The sequence below is a fragment of the Ruditapes philippinarum genome, unplaced genomic scaffold (assembly GCF_026571515.1).
Source record: "Ruditapes philippinarum isolate M1 unplaced genomic scaffold, ASM2657151v2 ctg1692_1_1_1_1, whole genome shotgun sequence".
Lineage (NCBI taxonomy): Eukaryota > Metazoa > Mollusca > Bivalvia > Venerida > Veneridae > Ruditapes > Ruditapes philippinarum.
The window spans coordinates 53,866-77,878 of NW_026861675.1; the positions used below are offsets into that span (position 1 = coordinate 53,866).

Genomic DNA, 24,013 nt, shown 5'->3' on the forward strand with positions numbered 1-24,013 from the left:
GCCGGCCAACTTAAATGGCTAAAACAGTCTTTCGGATCAATATATCTCAAATGCCACCGTAATATATTCTATGAATTTTATTCAGTGAGAATGAGTATTATTCGGCATTATATCTTCCTGATACATTACACGAGTTAAAACGTGAAAACTACTACGTGTGCACGTTAAAGTTACCAACGTTCAAAGTAATTCTAACATGTGTAAACAAGGCAAAAAAAAGTATTTCAATACCCCTTATTCTTCAACATATGACGAATAATTATGAATAATCGATATTTATGGTAATTATGAATTTGGTTTAAACTATAAGAGTTAGTTATGAATTAATTATTTTGAAATGAATTCCTGGCAGTATGCACATTGTTTACCGATTGTGGTAGTTTGAGTACATGTATCTCCGGTCAGTCCATCCTTACATCCATTTGTACATTCACCGTTATTTCTATCACATTTAAGATCTTTACATCCACTTGGACAAGAGTTATCGCATGTGTCCCCCCAATATGTTTAGTTACATCCGTTTAGACAATATCCGCCTGCATGTGTACAGGTATGTTTACCACTTATTACTTTACATGCCGGGTTGCAGGCTAAACTGCAATCGGTTGAGTAAAAATTTCCAACACACAGTAGACAAATATTTCCGTTATTTTTTTAGCACTTTCCACATTTGCTGTTACATTGCTCAGAACACTTTTCACCTGTACAGCCCTCCTTACATTCTCCTTGACATATTCCAGTACTATCACAATCCGTAGAACATTCTGTTGAGCACACAGATGTGTGTGATCCACATGTTTTACCATTGAATATTTGTCCTTCTAGACAGTCAGCACAGACTAACAAATCATTGTGTATTTGACACTGGTCACAACCTTGAATAACACAGTCTGGACATTGCGTTTCATGCAAACATGACACACAGTGAACATTGTCTTTAAAATTATAGAGGTGATAACCCTTATTGCAAATATAACATGTTTTGACATCCCTACAATGCTTACAATTTGACGGACATGTTAGACATATTGTTTCGATACCAGTATTATACTCATAATATCCATCTGTACAACCACTCAAGCATGTAAGTAAATCACAACGTTCATTGGCACAAAAACTACAGTTGTTAGTACATTGACGTCATACAAACCATGCATGCATTGCATACAAAATCCCGTATCATCTTGACAATCATTGTTTAGACAATTACCATCACATTTGAAAGCACAACTTGCATGTAAACCAAAATTGTTTGGCTTACATGAAGTACAGTCATCCCAGCTGTTACAACTTTCACAACTGTCGGGGCATGGCGAACATAAACCATTTGATAAATAGTAAGATGATTCACAACTTGTGCAAGTTGAAACAGAGCATGATTGGCAGCCAACTGAACATTCTGTAAATATCTATATATTTTGATATTTTGACTATTATCATATTCTTAGTTATATATATTATCATATATATGATATAATTAACGAATAATATCCTTACCCAGTTTAATAGACGTGACCATACAATGAACTTAAATTTAATCTTTATCTCCAACCGAATACGATCGATATTAGGCCAATGGATAAAAGTTTACAATATTTAATGATATATTAAGACAATAAAGAAAAAAGTATTCTTTAGTTAAAATTCAATGGAATAGAGGTACTTACCGGCAAATAACATATCAACACACAGTACTAGTGCTAATGCTGTAATTTCCTTAGAAAACATGTTCCGATTCCATGTATGCAATATAATCTAAAGAAATGAATTGTATATTATTAGTCTTAGAAGTTAAAATGTGCATTGCAATAAAACAGTTTTAGACAAAAGTACTGAGACATTTAAATTATAAATTTTTAAAATGATAGAGTCAAAATGGTCTTACAATACTCATATCCTATCCGTTTTTCCTATTTGATAAAGCGAAATATCTTCTGTTTTTATATCACTATACATTATTTAAACAACAATGGTGGTAAAGCATACCTATCTGTTTAATCATTGCAAAATGAAACTTGTTCAAAACTTCCTCTTTACATTATTGTGCATTTAATATAAAGTTTTGATTTGGATACCGTATGCATCAGTGGCTCTTTATATAGCGCTGCTATTTTAGACGAATTAATACGGTCGAATACATTTACAAGTTTGAGCTTTTTTTTTTAAAAAAATTTTTTTCAAGTAAATGAATAAAGAATTTTAACGTCATGAATTTATTATCTAAGTAGGATTTAGTTAATTCGTGCATTTGAAAAATCTACTCTACAAATTGAATTAAAGTATTCATGAAGCTAAATTTGTAAAAATGTTAAGATTGTGAAGTAATGAAGTTTAAGTCGCCAGTTTGTAAAATTGAGACGGTATTTTTTTCATACTAGTTTCTTTTAAGGAAACAATTACTACATTTCACAACAAAAAGATTTTCTTTTGTCATTGTATGGACATGAATTCATTTTGAAAAGTTATTTGAATAACTTTCTTTCATGTCTGAATTTAATATTTTATTTGCAAGATTTCGAGTTGCGCATTTATATTGAAACGGATTGTTTTATTATGAATACGTTTAGAAAAACTTAAACATGCCAACGCTTAATGACACCGTTTACACTGTAAACTGTATACACCAAGAAAGAATCATGATTAAGTGCATAAGTTTTAACTACCTCTATGAGCAATTTCAATTGAAAGAAATGCTGGTATTCTAATTACGTTGAAGCAACTTGAATGTATGACAGTTTTTGTAAATATATATATACAATTCCTATGTACACAATATGAATTTGTGTACGAAAATGTAAACAAATTACAACTGTATGTTGGCGTTTAAATATTTAAATGATTAAACTTAAAATTTGGTTTAATTTGATGGGCGGTTCCTGATTGTTTGCTTGTCCTAACCTTCAGTCTTTATAAAGCAGTCAGGAAATTCTAAACTTTCAAATTGCATATTTATGTAATTTTATGTAGGACAAATAGATCTAAACCAACACAAATTTAGATTACATGTTTTGCTTTATTAACTTCGTCAGTTGATACATAAAGGAAATGACGTAAACGTATAAAACAGACGTATACGTTAATAGACGCCACATTTAGCACGTAAAAGAAACGTTATAATATGACAATAAGATACAACGTCTATTACTGTTTTATACAAAAAACATGTGCATATGTATGTATTAACGTAATTATTTTACATAACATATAAAATTTCCGAAAATAATTACATAAAAATAACTGGATCAAAAGCTATATTTTCATAGAGAAACTATGAAATTTTTTGCTTTAATCACCTGTTGAAATTGTAAAAAGGGAGATAATAATTTAGAAATATCGCTATCATTCAGTATATCTTATAAAGCTTCTAAAATAAATTGAAAATTATATATCTATTATCTATTCAAGTTATGGCATTATGCTAAAAAAAATTATGTTATATGAAAAAATCAAAAATCATATAAATACATTTTGAATAATGTAGTATTTAATTGTATATATGCAATCATATTTCTTTCCTGAATATAATTATCGTATTAAGTTCATATTTGTTATATCATACATGATGCAGATGTTATGAATAGTAATGCATGATTTATATGTGAAATCAGTTCAGTATGGAGTTTTATAAATACCATATACAATGTGTAGGTTTATTCGAAGACTGAAAAGACTTATTTACATAATTACTATAATGTATCGGACTTCGTTTTATGCTTTATATTGCATGTAGAAATCCAGGGTTCAAATAGTTATATGCTGCAACCGTGTGTTTATACAGAATAGTATACTAAGCGCAGATTACTTTGTAAGTTCATTTGCTGTAAAGAACAAAACAAGTCGTCTATACTTTTCCAATGAAACTAACTTTATTTACATTATGTAAGCCAGTGATGAATAAAATAGAACATGAATGAATTCAAAAGCTATGGAAATGGTGATATGCCAGTCACATTAATCACTTAATCAATTCATAGTAATGTTATATACAATATAAGAAATATTCATCAACAGTGTAGTGAGTAAGTTACTATCTTAACACAAGTATAATTAAATATAGTGGAATGATGATACTTACAGTATAAAGAAATGAAATAAATACAGAAAAATAACAATTTCGTACCTTTAAAGAACAGAACAAGTCGTCGTCTTTAATTCCCTAGTGAAACTGGTTTGTCTCTGATTCTGATTACCTAAATTGACCATCTGACTAGAAATAAAGTAAAATTCTCAAAATGGAATTCCTTAAAGAACCACTAAAGCGACACAACTGAAAATGTTCCAGTCTCGATTTAATTGAACCTGTTCATGGACGATACCGGAAAGTGCAAATACCGGCCACGCCCCCATAGCACCGGCGTAATCAGAATTCAACATTTAGACATGAAAAATGGTAAAATCGTGCATTTAGAAACATCCACAGATGTGTTCATACGGTGGTTATCACGGAACGTTCAATGTGACACACTTTCGTGCCTTCCCATGAAAAGCGGTGTATGGTCCCCAAGTGAACGAAATCATTAGAATCATTTAATCATTAGCTTTATTTGTAATTTAAAAATATTGAAATCGAATATAAATCAGTGCCATTTGTGATATTGATTGTTTGTTTTCCTGTTGTTTGTTACGCGGTCTATCCACCTAACTGGCTTTCTAGGATACACCGTGTAAATAAGGCTTGAAAGAGCACCACGACAGTAAATTAAGCAACATATTTATTGCCTTATCAAAACAGTTATATTAATAAATGTTTACAATGTTATTTAATTTTTGTATACCTAAGATATTCACCAAATCTATTCGTGTCAAAAAAACTGAACTAAGCAGGTAAAGTTTGATAATTATATTTGTTAAAAAGACCCTCAAAGTTTGTTAATGTTGCACCGAGGCAATGCTTGTGAACTCATAAAAATTGTATTAATCACATTTTTACTCAATCGTTTATGCTACATTGTACTAATTACACAATGAACGAACATAAAACGTTAGCCAGGTCGTCATTCTCACGAAAAATGATCTTTAAAGGCGAAACTTTGTAAATATTTATTATAGTATCTTAGCAGTTGTATGCACTCATTGATTGCTTTCAATTAAATTTCTGTCAGATATTTTGGTATGCTTACTTTCTGTGTTACTTCTGTCGGCAATAAATTTGCACAGATTGTCCTCTTCTTCTTTTGCAGAATTCCTGTGTCATTAATTTCTTTAAGTTTTGCTTATTCTATAAATCTTACATACGAAGTTTGTACATATTGCAAGAAAGCAAGACAAAATTCGAAAGACTGATGTCATAAAATGATATATTAAGATGTTGCAATTAGATAAAAACAATTAAAATATGCTCTAAGGACGATTTGATTGTAAAAGATAAATATAAATGTCACATAACGCGCCTCGATTGTGAACCGACTTAACAAACCATTTCCTCTACAATTCACAAAATATTAGATCTTATCTGTTCAGTTTAATTCTAAATTTAAATTGTAAATGCACCTTTGTACACATAAGACCATCTAAAAGAATTTGAACTCAAAGGTAAAAGAAGTCATATACGCAAAATTTCGATCGTTGTTGGTTGATTTGCAATATATGAATTATTTCTGTGTCTTTCGAAATAATTTATCTATCTGAATAATATGCTTCTTTTGAAAAATATTCTAGGCCTTTTCCCTTATACTAGTCACATCGTGTACTTGTATTAGTCTTATCGTTTAGTTTTAGGTCGGAATTCTTCTTAGTTCGACACGAAGATATTAAGCATCCTTCAAGCCCCTTAAGTAGAATCAAATTAGGTAAATGCTCGTCCTCTAGCCAAAATTAGATTAATGTAGTTCAATCTTTAAACTGTCTAATTGATTATAACGCTAAGAGTCTGATAGTCTTAGTTATGCATATCATCATAATGATTGATATTTTAAAATATGAAACTACAGTACATTAAGTGCAGCGAAAATAAGTTGGAGCAATGTTAAATATTTATAGGACAATCTGGGACATAGCATATTAGATTCCTATAATGTATAACACGTGTTTAAATCATTATAAATTTACGCTGTCCTTAGGTGAGTCTTTAATCTTCTTTAAACATTTCCAAAAAAATGACGGTAAACAAAATTGTTATTAAACCTCCTAAAGTATCCAGCGTATTCAGTGTTTATGATTCCCTTCGCTTTGACCGATAAATCTTCTCTCATTTTTCAACATTAACCTCATAAAATATGTCTTCACAATTTTGCTTCTCTGTTCAGAATCTTTTGAAAATCAGATCACATAGATGAAAACCAATCCATGTCCTTTAAAGTCACCTGAATGCTATGTATTTTACACAATGCCTCTATATAAAAATAAATAAGTAAATAAATAAACGTTTTCACTTTTTTGGCAGTACCGATGCACAAATGTAATGATTGCTTAACGTCGTATAATTATAATATATAATTATTTACTATTTTCCATTGTAGGAAGTTTGTCGACTTAATATTACAGTGATTACGCATAATGTAGGAATGTGAAAAAAAACCACAGGAACTGTTCAATAGGAACACCGAATCTGAGCCTATTTGGCATTCGGTTTGTGGTTTGGCTTTAATAGGCAATATGTTATTTCACCCACTAGCATATGGCTTTATCAAAAATAACTATAAATAATGTAATTTTTTTTACTCGTATTTATTTGAACATAAATCTTCAATAAAACAGATTTTCATGTCATTAATTTATTAAAGCTTTAGTATTACAAAGCTAACAATTATAGCATACAGCAGTGTAACAATAAATTGTAAAAATAAATGCAAGACGTATACAAATTTTGCAATAGGATATCTTAATTATTTAACACCAATGGCGGAATGTGAAAAAAAAACATTTTGTTTTTCAAATGTCAATGTATGTGTTGAATTTAATAAACCATATATTTCGAGATCATCTATAGAACTATATCTGCGAAGAACTCATGCAGAAGAAGCTTAATTGACAAAAGTGACAATAGTGATTAAAGAGCTAGGTACAGTCTTCATCTGAATTAAAATGTCTGTACTTTCAAGACACATGTCGAAAAGATCTATCGTTAATTAACCAGTAATGGAGAGGATATCGATGCTAACCAATAGGAAGATGTTGAAGATCTATGTTGAAAAGACTATTATTTCAAAAACCACTTATATTTAAAACATAATAAATATGTACGTTGGAGATACTTTATTTTATAGCAAATCTCTTGGACAGATAATAAACCGATGGGTTGGATTATAAACTGTATTTTCGACAGGCTGAATATAGTTAATAGCAAACTTAATAACTTGTTCAAAATAACATGTATCTTTTCGAATCTAGTTTAAAAAGTCAAAGTGTTATAAATTTCTTTAAATAAGATTAAATATTTACTATATTTTTTGATTATGCAATAATTTATAAAATAAAAGCATACCTGTAGCTTTATCATAAACATATCTTGTTCCAAACATGAACTTTCTTGTTAAGAATACATTTTCTTTATGGGAAGAGTTGTACTTTATTCCTTTATGTTATTATATATATGGCTATACTGTGGTTTTAAAATGGGTAAGGATACTCGAGAGCCTATGGCAAAAAAGACAAAATAATTTGACAATTCAGAAATTTGGTTTATTGAATCCGCTTTGAGATGAAATGAAATATAAACCTTAGTTATTAAAAGACATTATAACTCAAAAACCCTTTTTTGGGATAAAAAAACTTACTTTTAGGGAAGAAGCAAAGTTGGTAAAATAATTACTTAATTTATATAAGCCAAAAACAAAGACTTGGACACAGAAATAAAATTTTCACTCATATCATATACGTTAAAGGCAGTTATTTCTTTTATATATTGATTGATATGTTGATTGTTTCATAAAAACTGAAACATTCTTTTATCACAATCATAATATAATTTATTTAAATTATTCATATATTTATGTTTATTGCACATGGCAGATATAAAAGCTAAATAGTAGTTATTTTTTCTACCAGTTTCTTATACCACAACTGGATTCTGGATTCATAATGGTATATGTAATCTCTTTTGTCATAATATTGATAATATCATGTTGAGAAAAAATAAAACAATCCCGAACTTGAATATTTACTTGCATGAAATGTGACAGTCTTATATTATATCATTTAAATTATATACTTTTAAATATTCAATGAGCAAATTAGTATTCATGCTTTTCATTTAATAAAATAAAATGACCGGAACATAGTAAAATAAAATCAAAATGTTTATATTAAGCATACAAATGTATACTGTTCGCTAAATGCATCGAAAATTACAAATACAAGCGACTTTTGATAATTAAACAAAAAAGCAGTTAGAAAACCGTTATAACAATATTTCAAAACTTCAAAGTACTGTATAATGAAAATGTCCTTCATATTTATAAACGGTGTCTTTACATGTATTTTAAAAACAATGAGTATTCTTTTCAGAAGAAAAAAAGGCATTGTTATGTTGTAAAAAATTGAATGAAGAAGCATGTTAAGATGCATATTTCAAACTGAAGAAAATGAAGCAAAAACGGGTGCTCGAAGATGCTGAAATACTTTTTTAAAAATGTAGCGTTAGGAAAATGTAAATTTAAAATTGCATTTTGATTTTCATTATAAAAATACCAAAAACTAAACTGATTTTTTGCCAAAACAACACTAAAACATTATGGCTCAACTTTATGCATGGCCAATGCATTTAATATGCTCTTTTCAGAGATTGCAACAGGACACACACAAAAAAAAGCTTTCGAAAAATAAAGCTGATTAGGCATTTTTCAGCCTTTAAAACAAGTCGTCAAATTTGTGTATAAATGGACAATGGCAAGTAATTTTAATTGATCGTAAAAAAGGGAAATTTCCCTTTAACCCTTTTTTCCCAACACTTCGTTTTATATTATAGTTTTTTTTTGTCGGAAATTCGCAAAATTTTTTTACTGTTTGGGAACACAACCTGAAATTTTGCCCTTTAAATAAAGGGAAATTTTATTAAATTTAAAAAATAAAAAAAAAGTAAATTAAAACATTTTCCCTTTTAAACAATTTCAATACCGGGATTTTTTGTTTTTTTTTTATGTAATTTAAAATTTTGTCTCTCTTTTGGGAAAAATTAGGAAGGGTTTTTCAAATTGGGTTTAAAAATTAGGGGAAAATTTTTTAAAATGTAAAATTTTCGATAAAATAAAAAATGGTAAAAATAAATACTGTTTTCGGGGGTTTTATGATTTTAATTAATTTTTGAATATTTAGAAGGTTCAAAATTTTAAAGGAAAAAGTTGGGTTTTTTCGTAAGGGGACATATTTACTTATTTAATTTCAATTTTTTGAAGTGCAAGATAAAATTTGATTAATGCTCCCTTTTTAAAAAAAAACTTAAAATTTAAAAAGCAAATAGAGAATAGTTTTTTGAAACTTTTAAAATTTTAAAATTAAGTTTTCTTTAAATTTTTTGGGTTAAATTTACATGCCCTTTTTAGGGGGGGTAAAATTATTTTTTATTACCCAATTGGAGGTAAAAGCTGATTCCCCCTTGATTTTCAGTTGAAAAAATGGGATTTCAGGAACCCAATTTCCTTTTTCTCAAAAAAAACATTTTCTTTATATAAACAGAAACAGCACAAAATTTAAAAAAACTTCGGTTCAGGGTCCCCGTCCTAATAATAAAAAATTTTTTAAAATTCAAAAGGTATTTATATTTAAATTTTAAAGTTTACATTTTCATATGCAAAAACTTTCATTTAAAAAATTTTAAGCCGATTTAAACACAAATATAAATGTAGCTTTCCCCAATCAAATACACGGGCATATAAGTAATTAAAACTCCTCTTTTTTAGCGGAAAAAAACAAATAAATGAAAATAAAATTTTGGAAAAAAAAGAAGTTCGCAAATAAACAATACTTACAAGGGAAAAACTACGATTTGGGGCCCCATCTCCCCCTTTGGGGGCCTTTTTTTAACCCCTTCATTCTCAACCCCCTCCTTGGCCTTTCCCCGCCCGTAAAAAAAGGCCCCAAAACCCTAGATGGGACCTTTTCGATGATTTCCATCCGTTTTTTACTGGTAATGTTTCCCAAAAGCGCTCTCTCAGAAAGGGGCTTTTCTGGGAAAAAAAGTTTTGCCCTTAAGGTTATAATTTTTTCTATTTTAAAAATTTTGATGTATAGATAACATTAAATGTTTTTTGTTTTTATTGTTGAAGGATTAAAAAAAGACTATTAAAAGGCAATGTTTCGGTTATCTTTACCCATAATTATGCTTCTTGATTGAAATAAATGATGATGATACAGTAAAGGATTCCTGAACAAATTTACAAAGGAAAACTCCCAAAATTCTGCACATATTTTGCTTTATTAAAATGTTCATAGTTTCGTGCTGGATAATGTATGATTTTATGAACAAAGAGGATATTGAAAAAAATAAATCCGGAAAAGGTAGAAGAATTAAAATTATAGGTATATAACCGGTCACCAAAAAGAGATTTGGCATAATTATTCTTAGCTAAAAACATAGAACATCTACCAATCCCGTGCGCGATATTGTCATGTCCCCCGTATTGTACCATAATCCGTTGTGTCAACCGTCTTACAAGATTACTTTGGAAATGACCAAACTTTCAACGCCTTTCCATCTTGGGGGGTAGATAATGTCCCAACGGGGACTGAAATGAGTAATATTCAAAAGTGACAAAAAAAAATTTGAACTATCATATTTTTCAAGGCAATCTCTGTTGAAATCAATAATTATAACATTTGATCGCAGTTTATGGCAAAAATTCAAAATCAGTCTTAATTATGATTCGGTAAGTACATGAAGTAAACATATAAATAGAAAGATTTAGAATTTCAAAGACCTCTCATAATCTTTAAGCTTTATAAAGGTTATTTTTTGTTTTATCCACCCATCCCCAAAACATTTTTTCATAGCAAAACATTTGTATTGCACTAAATTTAATTGTAAGAACGACACTAAAAAGAAATATGTTAGGTATGGATTAAATTTGCAAATCAATACTATTAAATTTAAAATGTTATCTATAATAATTTTAAACAACAAGATTATTCTATAAATGTATTCTTACTTTATCTTTCAGGTTTTCGTCGTCTTAAAAATAATGACACAAAACACATTTTCTTTTATAAAACATCGATTTTAAAAATTTCAACTGTATTCGGCATTGCGTTGTGTTTTAAAAATAAATTTGTTGGGTTTTTGTACCCCGAAAATTTAAAAACTAAGTAAAATAATTTAATGTAAAAATTTAATTAAGGGTATTATAGTATATTTCAATCATTAAATTTATTTTTATGTACAAAGTATGAACAATTTCACAACATTTCTTTTTTTCCCCATAGATTATTAAAAAATAAAAAATTACGAACGATTTTTTAACGGGGGGAAAATGACCAAATTTATAAAAATTTTCTGGGATGAAATGAAAAGAAATCTTATATACAATGACAACAATAATGTTAGATCTTTGTAAAAATATTTGTAATTTTAAATAGCTTACATATATCCAAATTGTGCTGATATAATAAAATACTATTATTAGAATGTCAATTATAATTTACCAGTTTAAAAGCATGATGGATCAATTCAACAAAAGAGGCTATTAATATATTCAATGAAAAAAAGGGAGGCAACGCAAGCAAGGTTCATGAACAAAAATATTGAAAAGGGAGACAAACGAAACTTTAAACGAAATCAAAATTCCTTTCATTGATATACTTACATTTACATAAACAGCATTTATATAGTCATGCTTTGTTGATGACAGTCTCACTCTGTAATCATCGCCTACACATAAAAATAGGATGTTATTTATTAAAGCCTTAAAATGTTGAATGTAAATTTGCTTTATGGTTTAATGTTGTAAATATCTATTTTCGGCTTTAAATCACTTCCCAATGCACAACAGGGGATTAACCATGAATTCAAACTTAACCACCCACTGAATAGTCAAGGTTTGCTATTCAAATGAGATTTTCATACAAGTAGAGTATATTTACAGACGGTTATTTTCTATTGAAATCTACTTTTGTTAACGCAGTGTGGTATAATGAGTGTGAATGAAAAAGGGAGTTTACCTTTACAATGGCTATAGTTAATATGAAATTGTTGAAATACAAAGAATGTGAAACTTTTAAATTTTAACAACGTTTTGTACACAATTATGAATTACGGGTTGGTTTTCTACTATTTTTTTAAACAGCTCTAAACATATGCTAACTGTAATAATTATTTCATAGTTAGTAAATTAATTTAAACATTTCTGTATGCCAAAGGATCATTAAGTCAAAATTCTACTTCTATTGAATGGAATGAAAATGTATTTTATATATTACCCCCATCCCCTTGTGGCACTGACTTATTTGGAAATTTGCATACCAGGAATGTCAGCTCCGTGTCTATTTTCCTTCCTTATTTTCTTGTTCCTAGATGATTTCCCATCGAAGTCTGTCGGCATAACAACATCAGTAAATGTCTGAAATGTTCAGAAAGTCAACCACACCTGTTACTTAGATAATTCATGTTCATTAGGTAACTTAAAATATATCTTACAAATGACCATGACCTTTTTTATTTCTTTTATTATTTTTTCCTTTGCCAGCTTTAGCCACTTTGAACTGTTTAAATCTTAGGCAAATTTCAATAAGACTGATAATAATGATCTTCTTAATGATTATTATTCGATTTTACACAATATTCGTATGTTCATATTATACATAAGGAGATAATTGATCAACTGTTTGTATATTTTTTATTATGCAACAGTAAATTTTCAATCTCAAATGGGAGCGCTTCTGGTTGCATTGATAAATAAATTGGTTTAAAGGAAGTGTAGGAGTAGAGTGATTACTATCAAGCACTTTCTTCAGAATAAGCAGTATCAAGTCTCCAATATGAAAACGATTTGCTTAAAAATATCACAGAGGAGAGAAACATGAAATAATTGGAATCAATAAAACAGCGAAAGTTTCCGTCACAATATTTCATGGACAGTTGAGTGTGTGTTTACAGTCATTATGCTGATTTTAATTAATCTAAAATGGAAGATATTATAAAACAAACAAGCTATTATAATAACACAATTTGTTTAAATATATACACATGTACCTGAAATTGATGTGATATTTTATCATCTGTCATCAAACGAGGAATATGTGTGACCGGAAGTGGATCGGGATCGCACGTGAGGGCATACAGAAGACATCGGTGAAGAAATATATACTGTTCCTAAATAAAAGAAAGAACAATACATGGTTCTGAATAACAATTATTATGTCAAATAATAAAAATACAACTTCAAATATATATCCTACTATAATATCCATCATAATAGATTGTAAGAAAATCACAATTAAAGTACATTTATGACAAACATGTGTTAAAAACAAATACAGTAAAAACTCTGAAAACCGGACCCTCTGAAAACCGGAATCCTCTGAAAACCGGACCATTTCAAAAGTCCCATATTTTCTCCTTATATGTTCATTGAAAAAAATCCTCTGAATACCGGAACCTCTGAATTCTGAAAACCGGACGCTTTTCTGTGGCTTCTAATGCTAAACATGCATAAAAAATCCTCTGAAAACCGGACAGCAATTTCAAGTGTCAACTTTCTGTGTATTTTAAAGTATATTAAAACATAATCTCAACAGGTGACATGTTCAATTACAAGTTAATGATCACCCTTTTTATCTATGCAGGTGTGAAAACACTTGTTAGTGTGTGTTAATTTCTTATTTTTTCAATTACCAGTTAATGATCACCCTTTTTATCTATGCAGGTGTGAAAACAGTTGTTAGTGTGTGTAAATTTCTTATTGGCAATTAAATCATAGCTCTTTTATTATAATTGTGCCTTTCCCTGTATAGGTATGATAAATATAAAATGTCTAAAAGAATAAGAAACTTTTTTAAAATGATTCCTGTTTTGCTAAAAAAATTGATCTTTGTTTGGATATTTATTATATGCAAAAGTAGTAATACTAAATTCCATTAATTACATATTTCAAAAGCCAATTAAAAAATATATTTCAGACAATGTGTTGTTTTAATTTCTGATTTTCTGAATTTTATTCATGGATTTGCATAATAAAATAACTTAAGACATTTATTGCTAAAAGAAATTAAAATATGACTTAGACAAAAAAGTTAAAAAGTAAATACAAAATGTTTTAACAAAGTCATTGTTCAAACACATCATAATTATCAATTAATGCATAAAACCTCTGAAAACCGGAATCCTCTGAAAACCGGACTTTTGGTCAAGTCCGGAGAGGGTCCGGTTTTCAGAGTTTTTACTGTATCATCCATATATAATAACATACCAAGTTTTGCACCATGTGGCCTCTTTGTCCACGTAGCGCCATCACACGACCAAAAATGTCAACATAATTATCATTCTTGCCTTCCTGTATAAGTGTATCCAATGCGATATAGGTTCCAGTTCTTCCGATTCCTGCACTGTTATATGATACATACATCCAAAATTATATAAGAAATCATTATCAATATTCAAATACAAATTAAACGTTTAGAACTTATGGCTATAAAGCGTTCCTTATTCATTTCCGTTTCAGATATCTTTTAAGAGTTAATTATTTGTAATAACAAATGTTTTTCAACAGGCTGATAATTGACTAAATATTTTTTTGAGTTTTGTAAGGTTTTTTATACATTTTAATTGTACTGGCAAAACCAATACCTGCAGTGTACCACTATAGGGCCAGCATCGTCTGACTTTGTTTGTCCAACTTTGTTCCTAAATTCTACCAGAGAGGCAACATTATCTGGAACGGATCGGTCAGGCCAAGCGGTGTAGTGATATTGTGTCACTTTCCTCGATCCAGAACCCTTTGAAATTAAAAAAAAAACAAAAACATTTTTATAAATGGTGCATTATATTTTGAGGTGTGTTTTTCACAAATTTAAAGAAAAACTAATACAATCTAGGGATTCAGAAAAGGTTTGGTCATCATATTAGAAAGATCAAACAAATAGATTATTTATGTCTTAAAAATCAAATCAAAGGTCATAACAACGTATATTTATGTTTTGATACAATATAACATACCTGCACAGAAAACTCCCTTATAGTAAATTCTGAAAATATTTTCTCAGCAATGCACACCACTTTGTATCCATGGTAATTCTTAGTTTTCCCTTGATCTGGCCAGTACTGCTCACATTTCATTTTCTATAAAATGAGTAAACCATGATTTTTTTAATGTTTCTGACAATAATTCAATTGTTGTGTATATAATCAAATTATACGTGGCCCAAGATAAAAAGTGGACAATACAATTTATTATACGTAGAAAATAATATACTTGATAATGCAAACTGTTTTAAATGCAATCATAATTAGATGTATACATATAACTATAACTATAACAATAGCGGTGTAGTGATATTGTGTCACTTTCCTTTCTACCGTTCCAATATTCCTACTTGAATAATGTTGAATCACCCTTAGGATATGTTGCCTGCTTTTTAAATTTGTCTATTGACGTCTTATCTGTGATACGCAGGCTTCATAACCTCAGATCCCCTTTCAAAATTCCATTTTATTTAGTTCCGCCCATTGTTTTCTCGTTTAGGGCACACGCATTTTTTTACTAGGGGAACCATATGCCGCTTTTCATGGAATGGCACTAACGTGTCACATTGAAGGTTCCATGATAACCGCCATATGAACACATCTGCGGATGTTTCAAAATTCTAAATTTTACCAGTTCATGTTAAATGTTGAATTCTGCTTAAGCCGGTGCTAGGGGGGCGTGGACGGTAACTTGCACTTTCCAGTACCGTCCATGAACAGGCTCAATCAAACCGAGCCTGCAACATTTTCAATTTTGCCGTGTTGGGCTTTTCTTTAGGGATTCTGTATTTATCTATTTTATGATCACATCCGTGTTATTTGTGCCGTGTGGCGGCTGTAAAAGTCTCCCCGTACATTTAATCAATGATGTTATATTTTCGATCCTTGAAGATCGTTCAGCACGACATTATTGTTGTGCTTGTGGTATTTTTTGTTTCAACTTTTTGGCATTTTCTAGTTGGGTGGTTCCAATATTCCTACTTGAATAATGTTGAATCACCCTTAGGATATGTTGCCTGCTTTTTAAATTTGTCTATTGACGTCTTATCTGTGATACGCAGGCTTCATAACCTCAGATCCCCTTTCAAAATTCCATTTTATTTAGTTCCGCCCATTGTTTTCTCGTTTAGGGCACACGCATTTTTTTACTTGGGGACCATATGCCGCTTTTCATGGAATGGCACTAACGTGTCACATTGAAGGTTCCATGATAACCGCCATATGAACACATCTGCGGATGTTTCAAAATTCTAAATTTTACCAGTTCATGTTAAATGTTGAATTCTGCTTAAGCCGGTGCTAGGGGGCGTGGACGGTAACTTGCACTTTCCAGTACCGTCCATGAACAGGCTCAATCAAACCGAGCCTGCAACATTTTCAATTTTGCCGTGTTGGGCTTTCTTTAGGGATTCTGTATTTATCTATTTTATGATCACATCCGTGTTATTTGTGCCGTGTGGCGGCTGTAAAAAGTCTCCCCGTACATTTAATCAATGATGTTATATTTTCGATCCTTGAAGATCGTTCAGCACGACATTATTGTTGTGCTTGTGGTATTTTTTGTTTCAACTTTTTGGCATTTTCTAGTTGGGTGGTTCCAATATTCCTACTTGAATAATGTTGAATCACCCTTAGGATATGTTGCCTGCTTTTTATATTTGTCTATTGACGTCTTATCTGTGATACGCAGGCTTCATAACCTCAGATCCCCTTTCAAAATTCCATTTTATTTAGTTCCGCCCATTGTTTTCTCGTTTAGGGCACACGCATTTTTTTACTTGGGGACCATATGCCGCTTTTCATGGAATGGCACTAACGTGTCACATTGAAGGTTCCATGATAACCGCCATATGAACACATCTGCGGATGTTTCAAAATTCTAAATTTTACCAGTTCATGTTAAATGTTGAATTCTGCTTAAGCCGGTGCTAGGGGGCGTGGACGGTAACTTGCACTTTCCAGTACCGTCCATGAACAGGCTCAATCAAACCGAGCCTGCAACATTTTCAATTTTGCCGTGTTGGGCTTTCTTTAGGGATTCTGTATTTATCTATTTTATGATCACATCCGTGTTATTTGTGCCGTGTGGCGGCTGTAAAAAGTCTCCCCGTACATTTAATCAATGATGTTATATTTTCGATCCTTGAAGATCGTTCAGCACGACATTATTGTTGTGCTTGTGGTATTTTTTGTTTCAACTTTTTGGCATTTTCTAGTTGGGTGGTTCCAATATTCCTACTTGAATAATGTTGAATCACCCTTAGGATATGTTGCCTGCTTTTTAAATTTGTCTATTGACGTCTTATCTGTGATACGCAGGCTTCATAACCTCAGATCCCCTTTCAAAATTCCATTTTATTTAGTTCCGCCCATTGTTTTCTCGTTTAGGGCACACGCATTTTTTTACTTGGGGACCATATGCCGCTTTTCATGGAATGGCACTAACGTGTCACATTGAAGGTTCCATGATAACCGCCATATGAACACATCTGCGGATGTTTCAAAATTCTAAATTTTACCAGTTCATGTTAAATGTTGAATTCTGCTTAAGCCGGTGCTAGGGGCGTGGACGGTAACTTGCACTTTCCAGTACCGTCCATGAACAGGCTCAATCAAACCGAGCCTGCAACATTTTCAATTTTGCCGTGTTTGGCTTTCTTTAGGGATTCTGTATTTATCTATTTTATATCTTTATTTAAGTGTATAGAAAATGTTTCTAACGATGCTAAAATAATAAGTTTTAATCAGGCTGTATCTTTCTCCACATTTTTATATATGAAGTTAAGTAAATGAAAAAATTCAAAACTAAAACTTTTTTTCCTGGCAAGTGTGGTAATATACAAACCCCAGACTCATCTAGATTGGTCAACATAATAATTTTATCTGTTTTTTCTTCCCATATCATCTCCCAAAAGTCTTTGAAAGCATTCATTGCATCCTTGGTTGGTCCTTAAATCATAAATCAGTAAATAAATACATGAGGGATATTGATGAAAATATGACACCCTGAAAATGTAAGGTAATTACTTCACAATGCCTTTTAATGACATTTTATTTACATCATAAAAGTCTGAACAAAGAGAGATGCCTCAAGAGTAATTGAAACAAAATTTTAAAAAAGACAGTTGCAGACTCAGTAGACGGAGAATAGTGTTATTTATTATAAAGTAAAATACTACTTTTAACACATTAACATAGAATCAAAGAAAACATGTCTGTGAGAATAAAAACATTTTGTTATCAAGAGATAAATATTTGCAGTAATTGATATGATTGTAGACAGTATTTGCCAGAGCTGAAAATCTTTTTTAAAACCATTATTATTATATATTTATAACGTGTTACATCATTGCAAACTTAAAAGTCGCCATATGATCTATACCACGTTGGTGCGACGTAAAAATAAACAATAATGAATGTATACATACCAAGAGAAGCTATGTACTCTGGTGACTTCTTGTGTCCCTAAATTATGAATCATAATATGAAATATTATTAGAATATGTACATAAAAATACCCATATACAAATATCAGTATAATTCTTGAATAGTGTCTGCTCAAACAAATGTTTAGTTCTTGGCAATGCAAAAGCATGTGCTATTTCTTTTGAATATGTTCACAAGTTTTGTTAACAAAAATGATGACATTATTTAATTCAAGGCACAATAATGCTTTACTTCATCAGCTATTAATATTAAGTTATTATTTATACGTCAACGAAATATCAAAATACTAGCAAAATGTTGTCAGTAAAATGATTATATGTTGAAAGACATGAAAGTATTCCTACATTACACATCAAACATGCAAGTTTATACATACATCAATGTAATTTGCGTTGATGTAAGTTTTACTTTTTAAGACAACACGAGTTGCATCATCTGAAACAGCAGAAAATATATGATCTTCCTAATTGCTCGAATTAACTTAAGATATCTAACGCTGTCTTTGGGTAAACAAATATTGCAGACATTTGGTGAAAGCTATCATGATATTCTTACTGGATATGTTATGATTAATTTGAATAAGAGAATGCACAAAAGTAGTTAAAATGTGTATTCCCTGTGACTGGTCAAGATAATCTGGTTCTTTCTTAAAACAAAGTGTAAGATTTCTTTTTGTTTCAATGACACTATGTATTCATACAGTGTTTAATTATAGCGTGTAGCGTTTAGAATGTAACATGTCTTCTCTGTGTCGTTTTACATTAAAACATGATTGTATAAGATAGTAGCAGTATTGCTAAAAATTAAATTTGAATAATGAATCCTAAAATGCTTTGAGATATAGTATGTATAAATTCAAAATAAATTAAAATTACACTATAAATATAAGTACACAGTATTACGTAATTTAATTTTGTAAATGAAAAAAGGAACCAGCCAAACCTTACAAAGATTTCTTAAAATTAAATAAGAACAAATATTTACATGCATATACTCCGTTGTATCTATTTTTTTTGCGATTAAACCGCGTTAGAGCTTCGTCACAAGTCCTTGTCAAGCCTTTGGGAAGTTTCTAAATTGAAAATGAATTTCAAAACAATATGACAGCACACATAAGTATATTAACTGAGTTTATTATCAAATTTATCGTCGCTATATCAATATAAATATAAATACAAGTATATCTATTGGACAGTTAGAATTAATTCACGCAAGTGTACATTTCTAGCAGTATCAAATTACAACATTAAATTGTTCCTGCATTAATTTAAGTTTCATATTATGTTGATTCAAACTATAAAAAGGATATTCAGTTTCACATATACTATACTGGAACAGTGATATGTTAACAATAAATACTCAACCTCAAACTCATCTTCATAGTCAGTCTTTTTCCTGATGTATTCAAGTAGATCAGATATTTGAATTCGGCTTCGGATCAAACTTGCTGTATTGTAATATAAATCAGCACTCGGTGGATTTATTTCTGTAATTTAAAAGGCCTTGTTATAAAATAAATATAGCTACGCTATATAAATTCATGTGTAACAGAAATTTCACATAATAAATTGTATACTTTAAAATAGTAAGAAACTTTCTAAAATATTTATCCCTGCTCATAAAATGTTTAAATGTTGAATACTGCTGCTTTATCCGGTGCAAGGGGGCGTGGACGGTAGTTTGCACCATGAACAGGTTCAATCAAACCGAGCCTGCAACATTTTCAATTTTGCCGATTTGAACTTTCTTTAGGGATTCTTATTTTCTTTATTTTATTACAATTGATATTTCTGACAATTAGGTGAAGAAAATGTTATTTAAGCATCCAGACGAATACGGTTATTCAATAAAAACAAACCTATTTCGATAAGTTTAGAATTTCCTTCATCTATTTCCTCTAACTCTATTTCATCAACATCGGTTTCTTCTTCTGTTTTGTTTTCAGAATCTCTATCAATAGTGATAGTCGCATAGGCACTATCTGAGACAGTTGTTTTATTATCTAAATCCCTGGCAAAGTTATCAGACATTGTCTTTGGTTTGCTAATTTCCCGCGTACTAGGTTTCTTGAGCTTGTGTGGTTTGTTAGGTTGTGCATATATGTAATCCTGACTTTCTTCAACTGCTGCCGGTTTTTTCGTTGGTTTTGAGTACACATCTTAAATCAAAGCAGAACTGAATAGATGTAATAGTTTAACATAAGTAAAAGAAAGATAATAACTTCAGTCATTCAGCATAAACTATAATGTGATCTAACGGTTGATAATTATGAGAAAAAATAAATTTTGATTATATGTCACACTGATACATTATCATCGCCTCTTTAACGACTTTAAGTGATATTGTATTGTTAATATATGTTTTGAAAATACATAAATTATGCCAATATCTTTGGATATAGTTTTTATATTAAAACTTTATGCATACTATGATCTTCTGCAAGAACTACCTCATGTTGATCGGATTCTTCTCTTGACGATTTCTTTCTGTTGAATGAATGAAAACTTATACCATATCATAGAAATTTATCAAGAAAAACAAGATTTAAATTACATTTGAATAAAAAGGGAAATCGTAATATTCAATCTAAGGATAATGAACACACACATCGATCACATTTTTATTATAGGTAAAATCTTTAAATAGAATTATGTGTAATGAATGATGTAGGTTATTATTTATTAATTTTTGTGTTTGCTGTTTTATTTAGAAACAAGATAAAATAGTTGCTTCAGCTTTCCGTAAAATGTTGTAGATTTATGAAAACTTGTTTTCTACTCACAGAAATTAATAAATATAAACAACTGTTTTAAATATAAAGGTGGCACAGACTAAATCAAACCGAGTCTGCAAGTTTTCGTGTAATATTGTTGTGATTAATGCTTCCGAGGGATCACACTTAGATTTTAAGTATTTTTGATTATATACCTTCGTCTTAACAAACAAACTCCCACTATGATCAGTATCAAGATTAGAACACCTCCTCCTGCTGATGCACCTATGATAAGTTCGTTGCTGTCTTGTACTGCCATCTGTGTACCATTAGTTAAAGTTTGATTAGTTGTTGTCTCTGTCCAAATTGAGAAATTCAGATAACAATAACAAATACACATACAATGAAGACCACGCCAAGCAGATGCAAGTTTAAGATAAAAGATAAATACATATTATTATGCGTGTATAAGGGATTTAGCATTAGGAAGTGCTAATATTTGCCAATAATGAAATATTTGCCATGAGCAAAACTTTTAAAGTTTACAAGTAAATGTATTCGTTTCCTCTTAAGAGCATTTCAACAACTTTATAAAAAGACACACATTTGTAAAATCTAAAATATTTTAATTACCTTAACAAAAATGTAAGTATAGTGTGATGGCTCCCAAATAGTGTTTAGTTAATGCCACCATCAGTTAGGGCAAAAAGTAATAAGAATCTTTGTTCTTTTATTTAAAACTTGATTAAACAATCTGAAATTAATTCATTACAGTACAAAAAGCTTTTTTACCGGTCGTGGTAGTTTGGGTACAATTATTTCCAGCCAATCCGTCCTTACATCCATTCGTACACATACCGTTGTTTCTATCACATATATGTGAATTACATCCCCCAGGACAATGTTTTTCGCACGTATCGCCCCAAAATGTTTGGTTACATCCGTTTAAACAATATCCGTCTGCCTGTTCACATGTATGTTTACCATTTATTACAAAGCATGCAGCGTTGCAGGCTAAATTGCAATCGGTTGAGTAAAAATTACCTTTACACAGTAGACAAATATTTCCGTTATCTTTGGAGCACTTTAAACATTTGATGTTACATTTTTCGGAACATTTTACACCAGTCCATCCCTCATTACATTCTCCATGACATATTCCAGTACTATTACAATACGTAGAACATCCTTCTTGGCATAGTGATTTGTCTGGTTCGCATGTATTACCATTGAATATTTGTCCGTCTGGACAATCAGCGCAGACTAACGTACTATTGCGTAATTGACACTGGTTACAACCTTGAATACTACATACCGGACATGACGATTCTTGGAAACATGACACACAGTGAACATTTACATTAAACTTATATAGCTGAAAACCATTATTGCAAGTATAGCATGTTTTCCCATCCATACAATGTTTACAATTTGTCGGACAGTTTAAACATAGTGTATCGACACCGATTTTATACTCATAATATCCATCTCTACAACCACTCGAACAATAACGTAAATCACAACGTTCGTTTTCACATAAACTACAATTGAGTTGACATTTAGTTCCATAGAAACCAGCCTTACATTGAGTACAAAATCCAGTATCATCTTGACATTCACTATTTAGACAGTTATCATCACAGTTGAGTGTACATCTATAACCATATTTATTTGGCTTACATAACGTACAGTCATCGAAGCTGTTACATCTTTCACAATCTTGAGGACATTGTGAACAATGGCCATTTAATAAAAAGTAAGATGATTCACAACCTGTGCATGTGGAACCAGAGCATGATTGACAGCCAACAGAGCATTCTGTAAATATATATTTCTTTGCCTATTTACATATTTTAGTTATATAAATTTCCAAACATATCATGTAAAGAACCACAAGTCAGATTTTTTTATATAAAAATTTAAAATTCTGAACTTGACTACCAAAAATTAGGAATACACAATGCAATAATAAAATATTCTTTAAAAAGTCATCATTATATAGATACATTCAGGAAATTAAAAGAACATGTTATAACAGAAAATCACACATTATATTCTTACAGTACAAATTATCATGAAGGTAAATAACTTACCAGTAAATACCATATCCACAATCAATACTAGTATAAATGCTGACGTTTCCTTAAGCAACATTATTCCGTATTCATTTATGCAAACCTACAATTGAGAATTCTATATATAGATAATAATGTGATCAACTTACGATAAAACATATGTTTTAGCATAACTAAATGATGCTGCTTTATTATTCTTTTTGTATGGTTATATTTTTAGCTTAAAAACCAGAATAGTTATAAATGTATGTTGTTTTTTTTTGTATTCGTGATTTGTATTCATTACAATAAAAATATGTTAGACATATCGAATCTGTCATAGAGAGTTTTAAAGGTACAACTTCACCTAAACAAAACGAATCGATACTTATGATTATATTTGATAATTACTACAATATCCGTTATTCCTGTTTAAAAAGCGAAAATTAAAAAAATAATTAATTTAATTATCACTAAACATTCGCTTAAAAGGTATAATCTATATAAATACCTTTTATAAATACCTGATTAACCACTACCAAATAAACCGGTTCAAAACTTCCTCTTTCAATGTTGTGAATTGAATATATACGGTATGCATCAGTGACTTCCTTTACAAGATTATTTTTAGACTCCAAACTGTTCGGATTGATACGGGCAAAAAATGCTTTTAAAACTCTATTATCTAGA

General features: G+C 30.3%; 1 protein-coding gene across 1 annotated transcript in view; it reads right to left on the reverse strand.

Annotated features, from left to right (window-relative positions):
* Positions 1-23,524, reverse strand: part of LOC132716477 (receptor-type tyrosine-protein phosphatase kappa-like) — a 67,413-nt gene extending 43,889 nt beyond the window's left edge. The window contains exons 1-16 of the mRNA XM_060699762.1: positions 23,363-23,524; positions 22,062-23,087; positions 21,485-21,626; positions 20,984-21,042; positions 20,415-20,714; positions 19,921-20,042; positions 19,541-19,628; positions 18,933-18,991; positions 18,538-18,574; positions 17,955-18,058; positions 15,083-15,205; positions 14,714-14,862; positions 14,337-14,472; positions 13,121-13,240; positions 12,392-12,488; positions 11,736-11,800 (exon numbers count right to left, since the gene is read on the reverse strand). Of these exons, the coding sequence (XP_060555745.1) occupies positions 11,736-11,800; positions 12,392-12,488; positions 13,121-13,240; positions 14,337-14,472; positions 14,714-14,862; positions 15,083-15,205; positions 17,955-18,058; positions 18,538-18,574; positions 18,933-18,991; positions 19,541-19,628; positions 19,921-20,042; positions 20,415-20,714; positions 20,984-21,042; positions 21,485-21,626; positions 22,062-23,087; positions 23,363-23,423 (2,688 nt within the window). The 5' untranslated portion in view covers positions 23,424-23,524. The remainder of the gene's footprint in view (positions 1-11,735; positions 11,801-12,391; positions 12,489-13,120; positions 13,241-14,336; positions 14,473-14,713; positions 14,863-15,082; positions 15,206-17,954; positions 18,059-18,537; positions 18,575-18,932; positions 18,992-19,540; positions 19,629-19,920; positions 20,043-20,414; positions 20,715-20,983; positions 21,043-21,484; positions 21,627-22,061; positions 23,088-23,362) is intronic.
* Positions 23,525-24,013: the final 489 nt, after the last annotated feature.